Raw genomic sequence first — 13714 nt, 5'->3', positions numbered from 1 at the left:
GCCGCTTTAAATGTACGAGGGAGATCGACGGCCTGGGAAGTTTGGCTGGAGTGTGCCCTCACCATGCTGCCTCGCCTCCAAACGATCCAGATCCCCGTCTTTCCTTATCCCCCCCAGAAGAACTCGGAGTGGGGAAGTAACGCTGTGAGAACACACCCTTTGGGAGAGCAGAGGGGCGGAAGGGGACCGGCAGCGCGCTGCGCCCCGCGTTACTCCCCAGGTGACCCACGCCGCGGAGGCCCGCAGCCTGGCGCGCCGGGCGCTGGCAGAAAGGTGGCAAGACCTCATTACCATACAGCTGAGGGTTTATCTCTCCCTCCCTCCCTCCTTCCCTCCCCCCTCCGGCCTCCCATCCATTTAACAAGCTGAAATAAAAAGCCACATGAAAGGCCTTCTCTGTGCTTGGCTTTAATGAGGGACACGCGACCCAACAATAAGCGCACGCTGCAATCAGGCCAAGGGCTTTATGGCACACGCCAGACCGCAACCCGGCCGCGGCCAGGCGGCCAGACACTGCCCGCGGCCCCGCTCCCGCCCCGCTTGCCTGCAGGCACCCGAGTTTTCCCCTTGCCCATTATTTCTGGGAGCCGGGGCAGCCCAGGGAAAACCCAGTTCCGTCCCTGCTGTCGACCCCGGCCACCTCGCTGGAGCGCTCGTTCGCCACCGAATTCGGAAGGGCGACCGAGCGCCCGTCGATCCCCGCCGTGCCCGCCTCCCTGCCATCACCCACCCCTTCTTCGGTGGGCTCCGTTAGCCGGGGTCAGGAATGGGGCCGGGCCGGAGGCTCGGACGCCCCAGAGCCGGGCGCTGCGCCCCGGGAGGCGCCCCGGGTGCCCGCCTGCCGGGCAAACACCGTTTTACTTTTGGTTTCTACCCGGGGCCAGCCTCCGCCGGGCAGGGCAGCTCTTGCCCGCCGGCTGGCCGCGGCTGACCGCGCCGCGCCGTCCCGCCGCCCCGGCACACGGCCGGGCACGGGGGACACGCGTGGAGTTGGGTAGTAGAGGGGAATGGGGAACAAACAAACTAACTAACTAGCAAGCGTATTTTTAAAACATTTCATCCTCTATTGTTCGGCCGCCGTAGAAAGCTGTCCTGTGGAGAGCCGTCTGATTTTCGAGGGAACTCTCTCTCCCAGTGTGAGCGCCGTAAATATCTCAACAGATGCTCGGCTCGTTCGTAATCAGCTCGGCTCCTCGGCGGGCAGCGCGGCAGCGGCGGCGGCGGCAGCAGGGTATTAATTCGGGATATGAGGGCTCTCCGCAACATTTGGTTCTTTTTTCCAGAAAGGAAAGATGGAAAGGGGAGGGATCTGACCGTGAGTCTGACTGACAGTTTACATAATGAGCTTGTGAGGATGCGAGGCAACTATATAAACAGCTCGAAGCGAAGCAAGTTTTCCATTTACTGAGCGCTGTTAGCACCGGTTAAAGGAGGAGCGGTTCCACACTAAGCACTCCCCTCCGCGTCTCTCACCAAACCCACCCGGCTTTGGAGTTTATAAAGGCGACGACAGCGATCAGAGGTCGGCGGCTCGCTGCAGGATTAATTCTCAGAAGGGGACGGATCGACACCTGGATTTTACCTTTCGATTTCTGCTGGTGCTCGGGGAATACTTGGAAGAGCAGGTTGCTCCAGGAGAATCGCCGTGACGCCTCTCTTTTCTCCCTCGACCGAGAAGCGCTTGCTTGGTCTATTTGAGGAATACAGAAGGAAAACTAAACCCACTAAGAACTGGAAGCTCGAATAACACAAGGATGACAGCCTTGCGCATCTTTGGCTTGACGTTTCTGTTAACGATTTTGCAGCAGGTAATCGCACATGCCCAAAAAAAAAAAAAAAAAAAAAAGGGTTCGCAAAATGTAAAGTGGGTGATGGAAGCAAGTTTGCATGGCAAAGCCGGGTAAGGTCTGATTTGGCTATTTTGTGTGTCTCCCCTTTGTGCAGAGGGTGTCCGGCTCCGGCGTCTTCCAGCTGGAGCTACACGAATTCGTGAATAGCCACGGGTCTCTGGCCAGCGGGAAGCCCTGCTCCCCCCACTGCAGGACCTTCTTTCGTGTTTGTTTGAAGCATTTTCAGGCAGTGGTTTCCCCAGGCTCCTGCACTTTCGGCAGCATCATCACCCCGGTTCTGGGAATAAACTCCTTCAGCATCAAGGATACAGAGAGATTTGACAGCCCCATTAAGCTGCCCTTTAACTTCACGTGGCCGGTGAGATTCCGCTTTAAACCCGATTGCGATGGTGGGGCAGGAGGGTGGCAAGAGCGGGCTAACGGCGGCGGGCTGATAACCTGTAATGTAATCAAACTACTTTTGCCTTATACTTATTTCCAGAACTTCCTTAAAAAAAAAAAAAAAGGCGGGGGGGGGGTGGAGGGAAAGCTCGATGAAAAAACTCATCCAGACCAGAAGCACTTGGGATAATCAATGTTATTAAGAGAAATAGAGCAAGGGGCTGGGGGCCTTGGAAGTGGGGATGTGTATCCGTGGTCTGTAGGAGGGAGGGAAGGAGGAAAGCGTGTAGCCGCGGGGAGAGAGCGCAAACGCGGGGCCCGGCGGAGCAGGGCAGGGCAGGGCAGGGCAGGGCTGGTGTGCGGTGGCGCGGTGGGTGCGGTTCGGTGGCGGCTGTGCGCGGTGGGGTGCGGGGCTGACGCTGGTCTCTCTCCCCGCAGGGGAACCTTCTCCCTGATCATCCAGGCCTGGCACGCGCCTGCCAACTACCTGCCGGAAGGTGAGTACTGCGCGCGCCGCCGGCAGGGGGCGCCCGCGCGGCGGGAGCGCCCTCAGGCCCGTCCCGTGTCCCCCCCGTCCCGAGCGGCCCCCCCGGCTCAGCTGTTTATACTATAACTCCAGGGCCGGCTTTATCCCACCATCAGGAGCCGATCCCCCAACGATATCCATCAGGGGCCGCTTTGATTCTGCCCCGGCCTAATCTCCAACACAATTGCGTTTCCTCCGGTTTATTTTTGGCGTGGGAAAGCGAGGCGGGCTGCGGTGAGAAAGCCGGGAGCCTGCCAGCAAGCCCCGTCCGCCTTTTCCTGTATTTTACACCTTGCTCGAATTCCGCCCTTTGGAAAGGAATAATGGCTTTGGGATGTTTTTCTGAGAGGAGAGGAAAAGGATATTTCACAGCAGCCCTCCTTTCACAGGCCCCTCGGCTGAGTCCCCTTGGCCGGGGTTCGCACAGTCTGGTGGCCACCTTTTTGTACCCTTGCACACATCGATATCCACACGCGTGCCTGTGTGTATGTATATATGTGTATGTGTATGTATGCATGTACGCATGTATGTATGCGGACATATATGTGCGAGCGGGGTATCCCGCTCCGCTGGCCCGGCGGCGTGGGACGCGGCGGGCTCTGAGCCGCTGACCCACGCCCGCTCTCCCGCAGGCTCCCGGCCGCCCCCGGAGGAGTGGCTCATCAGCCAGGTGTCGATCCAGCGGTCGCTGTCGGTGGGCGAGGACTGGTCGCAGGATGTGCATCAGGGCCCGCTGACCCAGCTGCGCTACTCCTACCGCGTGGTCTGCAGTGAGAACTACTACGGCGAGAGCTGCTCCCGCCTCTGCAAGCGCCGCGACGACCGCTTCGGGCACTACGTGTGTTGCGGCGGACGGGAGCCTGGCCTGCCTGCCCGGCTGGGCCGGCGAGTACTGTACCGACCGTGAGTGTCCGCGGGGAGCGGGGCGGGCGGGCAGCGCCGCGGGCGTCGGCCGCGGCTCTAAAGCTCACGGAGGCCTCCCGTGGCCCGGGCCGTGTTTTATGCCGACGTCTCCACTCCCTGCCTGGAGAGGCAAAGTTGCGCGCTGAGGACTTTGTCCCCTTTGGCTGCAACCACCCAACGCTGTGCTGCACCTCTGCGAGCCTTAGCAGCAAAGAGGGAGCTGGCAGGAAAGGGACCTTGGCTGATAGCCCTAAATAGCAGTAGCTATTGCAAGGTAAAAGGGTAGCAGCTTGCTCACGCAAAGTCTGCCCCCAACCATTCCTGCAACCAGAGGACATGAGACAGGTGTTGCAGTGTAGTGGTGGGAGCCTTTACTCTGAGTTCGGGGTACCACTGGGATTTTTCAGTCTTTCATTAGCACAAGCCAAAGCCACTTTCTGCTTTTCTAGCAAGAGTTGCAAGAGTTCATGTTTGTTGCATAAACACAAAAACTAAAGGACAACTTGTCAAGTGTTGGCTCTCCCTGTTCACTTCCTCCTGCTCCAGAGCTCCCCGTCCAAAGAAGTTTTAAAACAAAGTTTTGAAAGTGGAAAACTCTTTTTGGAAGTGTTTTTTAAAGCTTATTATCCTTTAAAAGTGTCTTCTGTAGTGCCAGGTGTATTTACCTAAACATTTACGCTTTTTTATGTTCTCTTCACAGCCATCTGTCTGGCTGGATGTACTGAACAGAATGGATATTGCAACAAGCCTGGAGAATGCATGTGAGTAGATGGCAATTGCAGTCTGCACATCAATTAAAATGTCATCTTGTAATAGAAACTTAAACTCTTCTCCATGTCATTAATGTTTTAATTGGACTTTTCTTTTAGCTGCCGTCCTGGTTGGCAAGGCCGCTACTGTGATGAATGCATCCCCCATATAGGCTGCCGTCACGGGACTTGTAAAACACAATGGCAGTGCATTTGTGATGAAGGATGGGGTGGCCTCTTCTGTGATCAAGGTTAGTTCTGAAGCTTGCACTTACAGCTCTAGGTTGGGTACTCCTTAGTACTGCACTAAGGAATCTGACTCACTGGATCTGGAATTAAATTTTCCCAAGGTACATGTTCACAGGCATCAGTTTGTTGCACTGCTGCCTAACTTACCAGTTCTTGTAGTAATTTTGTTTGAAAACGAGGAAACCTTTTTGGTAGCTGCAGTTTTTCTCTTGCAAAAGAAGTTTCTCTTGGAGAAAGACCTAACAATCTGGATGAGTGTTGAACAGACAAGTTTTCTGCCTGCTCAAGCTATTCCTTATTCCTTGAACAAGTATAACAATTTACTGAACAATTTTCATCAGCAGTAAACACCATCATTCGGGCCTTCCTTATTTTGCATACAAGGAAGTTAACTCATGTGATAAGTCTGGAGCATGAGAGAAAAATCATGTAAGCAAGAATGAAAAGTACAGGTTCCATTTTAAGGTACACCAGACCACTTCCACCTATTCAACCCACTGAATCACTGAACCGTAGCCAGCTGAGCAGTCATGTCCTCAAGGCCATATATGCACTGCTGGCGCTGAGATCATTAAGTGCTCAAAGCAGGCTAAGTGTTTCCAGGACAGTTATAGGATTAAGATGGTGAAGGCTGAATTAAGCAGGAAAAGTAAAGTTGCAGATTTTTTTTCTGCTTATAGTTATCTATTAACCAGTTGCATACACATTACTCTATAGTGTTTATAGAGATAATAAAGTTTTTCTACTTATGTCCTATGAACTTACGCTTTACCTCTGTCTCAAATTTAAAGGAAAAAAATTAATAAAACCGTCGATCTTGGCAGAACATTTGACAGTTTAATCTACTAACATCCATAACAAGAGAGCAAATAAACAATAAAAGATTTCTGGTGTTTGTTTAAATCTCAAAGCCAAAACATCTTTTATTTTTCCTCCCTGCCTCTCCAGAATGTGCCTCAGAGCACACCTTTTAAAGATGGAGCTCACTCTTTTAGTGTCTAACATGTTGTTCATGAAGTGTTCATAGTGCTGTGGCGTATCTTTCGGAGAACACCTGCTTATGAAGTACATTTTCCAATTTGGTACCTAAATCCCATTGCAGCTAACCATTTTATGTCCACAAAAAAGGGAGAATATACCAAAACACTAAGAAAGTTAAATTTTTGCCAGCTCTCTCAAAATTCAGAGCTCAAGTGATAGATGGTAATCTGATTATTACTGATAATAACCTGGATAACAATCTCCAGTACTCCTATTGATAGAAAAATTAAATACTTCATTGGAAATTCTGTCTTTTTTGTTGACTACAGCATTTTGTAGGTATATCTTTTCCCAGCTGTCAAAGACGTATTCTCCTAACTCCTGGTATTTTTGCAGATCTGAACTACTGCACTCACCACAGACCATGCAAAAATGGAGCAACTTGCATGAACACTGGCCAGGGCAGCTACACGTGTGCATGCAAACCCGGCTTTACCGGCGTCGACTGCGAACACGAGATCAGCGAGTGCGACAGCAATCCCTGTAGGAACGGCGGTAGTTGCACGGTAGGGGCATTTTAAATGTAAAGCCTTTGTGTGGAGCAAGCCGCGGTGTACCTTTTCAGAAATGGTTCTGTAACAACATAATGGGAATTCGATAGTACACAGGTTCATTACTGACGCTCACAACTATCATACTGAACCCTTTCCGAGAGGTGTCAGGGGAGGAAGTCTGTTACAGGAGGAGGTGTATCATCTAGATTAGAACTAGTCAACTGATCCTTGGGTTTCTGTGGCAGCCATTATGAGAACTTGGCAAGATCTAGGGTTGGTGAGGGAGCAGATCTGTTAAAAATAAGCTTCTCAAACCACCATTCATGCAGAAATGCACTAAGTCTGTATTTTAATCATAAATAAAAGAAAATGTTGCTTTCTGCTATGGGAAGATAGTGTCAAACAATATGGGGGCAATCAGCTGAAACTTTCTGTGAAACAGAATTCCACACTTTCAGATTCCTGTAATTTAGTGTTTCACCCTGTTTTCGGACTCAGTTAATGATGGGTTCTTACCAATGATGGATTGGTAAAGGCTGATTGATTATAGATGCCAAATGTAATCTGATGCATGTTTAGAGTAAGGCACAGGACCCTACCTCCCTTCTCCCAAGGTTTTGGACATCCAGTACTTGGAAAGAAGAAACAGTTCATTATGATTTAAGGGGTGGGACTTACCCAAGCCAAAGCAACTTAAAGTCTTGTGAAATAAAAAAGGGCTCTCACACTGAGGATAAATGGCCTGATCACAGCTTCCCACTCTGCTCTGGGAAGACCTCAGGGATCCCATTAGACAGTAGTAGTGTTTGCAATGTTTTTGTCTAACTGCCTGCATGCTCCCTACAACCACATCTCTTCTGCGTGTATAGCTGCACAATTACTCCTGTACGCTGGGTACGGCTGAACCTATGCTCTATCCCTTACAGTCTGACCTGCAGGTGTTTACTCTCCTGGTGTCCCTTTTGCCACATCAGGCTGTGGATGAGAAGGGACAGAACAGCGCTTGCTGCTGACCAAAACTAAGCATGCAGGGAGCTATCATTTGTTGCTGTTAAATAACAGTGGCCTAATGTTGTGTTTTGCAGGATATGGAGAACGGTTATCACTGCCTGTGCCCCCCTGGCTACTATGGCACTCACTGTGAGCACAGTGCTCTGACGTGTGTAGATTCTCCGTGCTTCAACGGTGGCACATGCTTGGAAAAGGAGCAAGGGGCCAGCTACACCTGCGTTTGCCCTTTCGGCTTCACAGGGTCAAACTGTGAAAAAAAAGTAGACAGGTGCACAAGCAACCCGTGTGCAAATGGTGAGTCTTTTTATCAAAAAATCTCATGACCCTGACTCATTTGTGCTTTTCAGTGCAGAAGTGATAGAAATCCAATCTGACCTCTACTCTTCCTCTAGAACATTAGTCCCTCTCCCCCGCTGTATTCCACATCTACCCTAATTTTAGTCTCTTGCTGGGGCGGGACTTTCGCTGGCATTTTCTATGCAACAAAACAATGCACAAGGTTTATCATATGATTAGGAAGATGGCAGAATTAATTAAATTAACTCTATTACATATTTAGAAGGGGCATAATTTTAAAGCACAGTGATAAATTAGGTAAAGTAGAATGAACTTTCAGATGTGTGGTTGTTTTGTAAAATAACCTCTCTCTTCTTGAGGTAGTATAACATGCTGACCGGGGAAAGGTTTAGATTTCTGAGTGAAGTGCATTGCAAACTAATTTTCATTTTACTTTTTACCCCTCAGATGGTAGTTGCTTTTACCTCGGGCAGTTTCGTGTGTGCCGCTGTCGGGCTGGTTTCTCTGGTCAGAAATGTGAGATAAACATCAATGATTGTGCCAGAAACCCATGTTCCAATGGGGGAACTTGTCATGATCTAATCAACGATTACACCTGCACATGCATGCCAGGCTACAGTGGCAGGAACTGTGACATCAAAACCAGAGATGAATGTGCTTCTGGGCCATGTGAGAATGGAGGCACATGCTACAGTGGACTTTATAGTGCCAATTTTGTGTGCTACTGTCCTTCTGGCTTCATGGGCAACCGCTGTGAATTGCCAGTTTATTCAGTGCCCGTTACACTTCCTCCTAAACCAGTCCCCTGGATCGCTATATCCATGGGGGTGGGGCTGGTGGCTTTGCTCATACTATTCTGCATGATAGCAATGGTCATCAGGCAGATGAGGATGCACCCAGAGCAGGAGTTGGAGACGATGAACAACCTGTCTGACTTCCAGAAGGACAATCTCATTCCAGCTTCCCAGCTGAAAAACACCAATAAAAATAAAGACCTTGAAGTGGACTGTGGGCTGGAGAAATCAAACTACAAACCCAAGAACCATAAACTGGACTACAATCTGGTAAAAGACCTGACAAGTAGAGGGACACCGGAAGATAAATATTACAAAAGTGAAAAGTGTTTAGGAGAGAAGTCTCCCCTCCGACTACACAGGTGAGAATGCAGTCTTTATTACAGTCTTTCTTAAAGCCACTCATCTTCATTATCAGTCTAGAAGCAGGTGAGCATATGAGGGAAAAAGAAAACTCAAGCAGATAATATACAAAACAAACCAGATCAAAGCCAGGAGTCTTCATACTGGAGTATGTGAGTCACAACCAGGTAGTATCCTTAGCTAAGTCAATTAATTTGAGTGTTTGTGCAGGATGCTGTTAGTATGGATACTGTGAAGGAACCCAGAGTGGCTAGGCCAGTGGTGAAAGTAAGAAGTGCCTTTCCTTCCTCAGTATATCTTGAAGGAACAATAGTTAAGGCATACAGAGATTAAAATAAGTATTTCATTTTGTAAGAAGGCAAGATGATCTGCTTACTGAGAAGAATGATAGAGTGAAAACAACTACTCTTTTTCAAAAGGAGAAAAGGGCGAGTATTCAGTGGCTTATCAGTCTTCTGATTCAGGTGCTGAAGGTCTTGTCTGGGACCTGCATGTGGCTGTTACAGCGAGGGCTCTGAGGAACGCGCTGTTAGGTTGCACATGACAGGAGCATAGGAAGACTGCCACTGTTTCTTACTTCCACTTCTCTAGCATAATATTCTGACAGACATAGAACATGTGAAAGTTGATCCTATGCACTTCCCTTCCACACCTTCATGGCTATCTCATTCCACTGCTCCATATTCATGTTAGGTTTTGGGAGTCAGGCTTGTTAGTAGTCAGCTAATATTCTTTTTTCTCTGCCCTGCCTTAGTGAAAAGCCAGAATGCAGAATATCAGCAATATGCTCTCCAAGGGATTCAATGTACCAGTCTGTCTTTGTGATAACAGAAGAAAGGAATGAGTGCATCATAGCCACAGAGGTAAGTAAGTACACAGGTGGATAGGCATAAATTCACAAAGTAAAAAGGTAAAACATCCTTTAGTACTGTATCTGAGAAGGCTCCTTTATTTCCTGGGATCGTGATGCTTCCCAGCATTTACGTCTCCTCCTCTGTGGCCCACGCAGAACATACAGTGGGGAAAATAAAAAAATTAGCTGCTCTGATTTTATTAAACCAGAGGTTTTGGGTATATAAGTCAGTGGTAGATGAAAACACAGAACATCAGCTCATAAAAATTCAGCACATTGTAGGATTATTTCCTCTTAAATAGGTGGTCAGAAGAAATGGAAATAATAATCGTTCTTAGGCTCACTGATGTAAAGCCATGCTTTTTCCTGTGACTACAATGGATAATCTTTGTTCTGTGGAAACAGGCAGTGCTATAGATTTCTAGCAGAAGATGGAAGGTAGCAGAATATGTTAGTGGATATGCATAAGAGCCATTTAGAAAGTCTGTTTTAAGGTAATTTCAACCTCTTAGCATTTAAGCTCCAGCTAAGTATTCTCTAACAGAAATTAATGGTGTTACTGATGAAAACATCTCGATTTTTATGTTATATTGAAAAGTTGAATGCCCAAAAAAAAGGAAAGGCCTAACACTGAACTTTAAAGACTTTAAAAAGCAGGTATTGAGGAACCAACTAGTTCCTGAAGAATTACTGGCCCTTTGGAAAAAGTCTCAGAGGAAGCTAAAGGCAATTTGACGTTCACCAATACCTGCCTTCTTTGGTGTAGCCATCGTTAGGACTACTTTCACCCTGCAGGAAAGAGAAGCTTGCTGTGCCATACAGCAGTGATCTGTGAAGTCAGATCTGCAGGATTCCGTCTCGCTTTCCAAGGTGGATATCAGATTTCCCCTTGAAAGCAAGCTGGAACACAAGTCAACCAACAATATTAAAAGTTTAAGACTAAGTGAAAGGATTCAAAGATACAAATGACAGCTAGATGCTTCATTCCCATTAAGCGACCTAAATACTGTATCTTTGAAGATCTTGCTGACCAAAGCTAGGCTCCCAAATTTACATCATGCATCTCCAGACATGTTTCTGTTTTCAGAATGACAACCCTTAGAATCTCTCACCCCATCATTCAGGCTTAATGCTTCTAAACACAAGCTGTTTAAGTATACCATGTACTTCTTACAGAGCCCTAATGTTAAATGCCCAGGTTTGTAAGCATTGTCCCCCTCAGGCCAGGTAGAGAGGCCACTCATCACAGAGATGACTATTTTTTTTTGCTGGTAATTCTTTGCTGCTGGACTCAGCTGAAAATATTGAGCACTGAGAGTTAAACTGCAGTAATGTCTGGCTTAAATTGCTTTAGTTTGACATAGCTGAATTATAGTTTGTTAGTTCTGCACTACTCTGTATGCTGTGATTCCTTCTCATTCCTGGTGTTATTTTACATCCCGACAGGTATAAGACTGAAGATCGGCCCATTTGCACCTCAGATTTGGTGATGCCAGTAGATGGACGTTCCTGCTGCATTGTTTACAATTCAGAACTGGATTGGACTGTTTTTAATTACATGCAACTTGCTGCTCTCAGGCGGAGGATGGAACTGAGTGAACTGGACAGACTGTGAATTTACTGAAAGATGCAATACACCTTTTTGTTCTTACTGCCCTTGTTTGAAGTTTGATACCAGAAATTTCATTTGCTATTGAAAAGGGGAGGCAGAGGGAAGAGAGAGGTTAAAAATGTTGGTGTTTTAAAAGGTGCTGAGGCCAGTTCCTCATGGACAGACCCCTGGCTTTCCAGAACTCTGGTTATGGGAGGTGCTGGTAGATAAGGAGGCACGTAACTGTCACAGATATTGCCATGGAAGGTGCGAAGCAGGACACATTGCTATGCAGATAATGGAATACAGTATAAATGAGGTCTCAATTTTTTCTGGGTTTAAAAGTGCCTATAATGTGTCAAGAGAATCTAACAAGCCCAAACAGAAACTTGACTGCTCTTTTTGCAGTTACCTGAACAGTACTGGGCAGAGGTGGTTGATACTTCCTGCTACACATCCATTTGCATCTCCTCTCTCCTGCTGCATGTACTGGAGACTGTGTAAGGGGTGAGAGGAGGAGGAAAGAAGAAAACCAAATTTACATGTCATCTCATTTGGTGATGCTTTGGAGAACTGATTGACTCAAGCCATGATGTGGGACATGATTTTTGTGGAAGTTGTGATAAGGAATGTGTACTGCCTCTTCCCCATTGATAAGGAGAAGGTATGATCCCAGCTCTATGTAAAGCCTTACAAATGCGTTTAAAATCAATCAGCTCCTAGAACCTTTATGTGCTGAGCTGTCTCAGCTGTTTTCATGCCCTTTGCACTACCAGTGATTGTGAATAGACATTACTTCTTTTCTTCTCCTTCCTCATTCTCTTCCCCCTGCCTTATTTTGACACAAATTCAGGGGTTTATGTCGTGTTTCTGAATTAGGTGCCACCTTTTACTGCAAATAGTCTCAAAATTGCAGCTTCTACTTTCTGAAGAAGCAGCAGCAGTGTACCCACTTACCCCTCCATTTCTCCATCTGGTTGCAAAACTCCAATTCTTGTTCTTCATCCTGGTTCTAAATGCCCAGTAGTGAAGCACCCGCTGAGATGCCCTCTGCCAAGACAGGTGGAGATTAGAGTTAGAAGGTTTTAGGCTCATCCTGTTTCTTTCATACCCACCCACTGCTACATGGAAAATATGCTGTGTCTGTCCCTGGAAACCAGAGGCGGGCAGAAGCTCCTTTCTTCTATACATATTTACAGCAATAATACCGGACACCCCAGTGGAAAGTGCTGTGACATTCATGAATGAGACCAGGGCATGGGGCAGAATGAGGAGGGAGAAACAAGATCTCTTAGAAGAAACCTGGACTGTGCTATCTCTCTGACAGCGATATTCCTGCCCTTGTAAAGCCTGTTGTTGGACTAGCCCATCTACTCCCTTGAACTGTGCAGACAAGACCCCTTCATATTGTCCACTACTGACCTTCTGCTCTGACCACGTAGGACCATTTTGAAGATGACCTTCAGAAATCAATAATATGGGTTTTAGTTTGTCTGTTTGTAGTTTATTTTGAAGACTAGTATTTCGGTAATTTAAAAAAAATCAGAAGCACTGAACTTTCTACGTTTTATAACATTATTTTGTATATAATGTATATTTATAATCAAAACAGAAGTGTAAATATGTTTATTACTTCTCATGTAATGTTTTTAATGTGATGACAAAGTTTGAATTTTATTTTTTTTTTCAAGCAATGAAAATACTTTCCTGCTACGACAAAGTTTATTGTGGTTTGTCCTTTTACACATGTTATTCTGTGACAGCCAAGGTTAGCAAAGCCCCCCAGAAGTAAGCTTGCCTGCCTGGTCCCTGCAGTCCTACATTTACATTTTGCACACCAACTGATGTCAGCTGCTTTTTATTTTTTAAAGTTATACTGTTAGCACATGTCAACAAAGTTGTTCAGCTGAGTGGCATTCATCTGACATTTTGAAATGTTATACATATTTATATTGTGATGGATAATATTTAAATTACATATATACATATATACACACACACGCACACATTCTCTTGCTATTGGTGTGGGACTGAACTGTCAGGAAAGTTATTTTTATTAATACTTCACTCTTCCTCTCCCATCGCAACTCATGACATGAAAGATGCAGATTTAATACCATTTCAAAGTGGCTTAATAAATGCATTGTCTTGGGGTTCACTTACAGAACAAAACACAGTTACTATCTTTTTAAATCCTATTTCTTTAAATACTTCTAATAAGATCCAAATCTTGTCCACAGGTTACTCTGGCACAGCATCTACATCTACTCATGTAAGATTGTATCCCTGTTTGTTTGATTGCAAGGGGTAAGATTTGTCTTTCACTTGTGGGATTAGGGGGAGTTTCAGGCTTTCTCCTCCTGAGTTCCCTACACTACATCAGCAGCTGTGTCCTCCCAGGGCATCACAAAGTCATTATCCTCTACAGCCCTTTTGGAGGACATTTCCACAAAAAAAAGTGTAAAAAGCACACTTGTATAAACACTCCCAGCAGGTTTAGTAGCCTTTGAAGCACATATATTTACAGGCAATTAAATCTCTCACTAAATCAGCTAGGTGCAATACAGCCAACATCTGAGTGCACAAAAGCAAAACTACAAGAACAGGAAACT

General features: G+C 46.6%; 1 protein-coding gene across 1 annotated transcript; it reads left to right on the top strand.

The window, feature by feature from the left end:
- Positions 1-1125: 1125 nt before the first annotated feature.
- On the top strand, positions 1126-12810 carry DLL4 (delta like canonical Notch ligand 4). Its single transcript, XM_039553094.1, is given in 12 exon segments — positions 1126-1808; positions 1945-2208; positions 2671-2728; positions 3390-3601; positions 3603-3660; positions 4361-4421; positions 4530-4660; positions 6036-6205; positions 7279-7498; positions 7949-8657; positions 9413-9521; positions 10958-12810. Coding segments are annotated over 12 exon segments (2052 nt in total). The 5' UTR covers positions 1126-1754; the 3' UTR covers positions 10964-12810.
- Positions 12811-13714: the final 904 nt, after the last annotated feature.

This window comes from Corvus cornix, chromosome 5, assembly GCF_000738735.6.
Source record: "Corvus cornix cornix isolate S_Up_H32 chromosome 5, ASM73873v5, whole genome shotgun sequence".
NCBI lineage: Eukaryota > Metazoa > Chordata > Aves > Passeriformes > Corvidae > Corvus > Corvus cornix.
The sequence above is the reverse complement of the archived record's forward strand: the minus strand, read 5'-3'. Positions and strand labels throughout refer to the sequence as shown.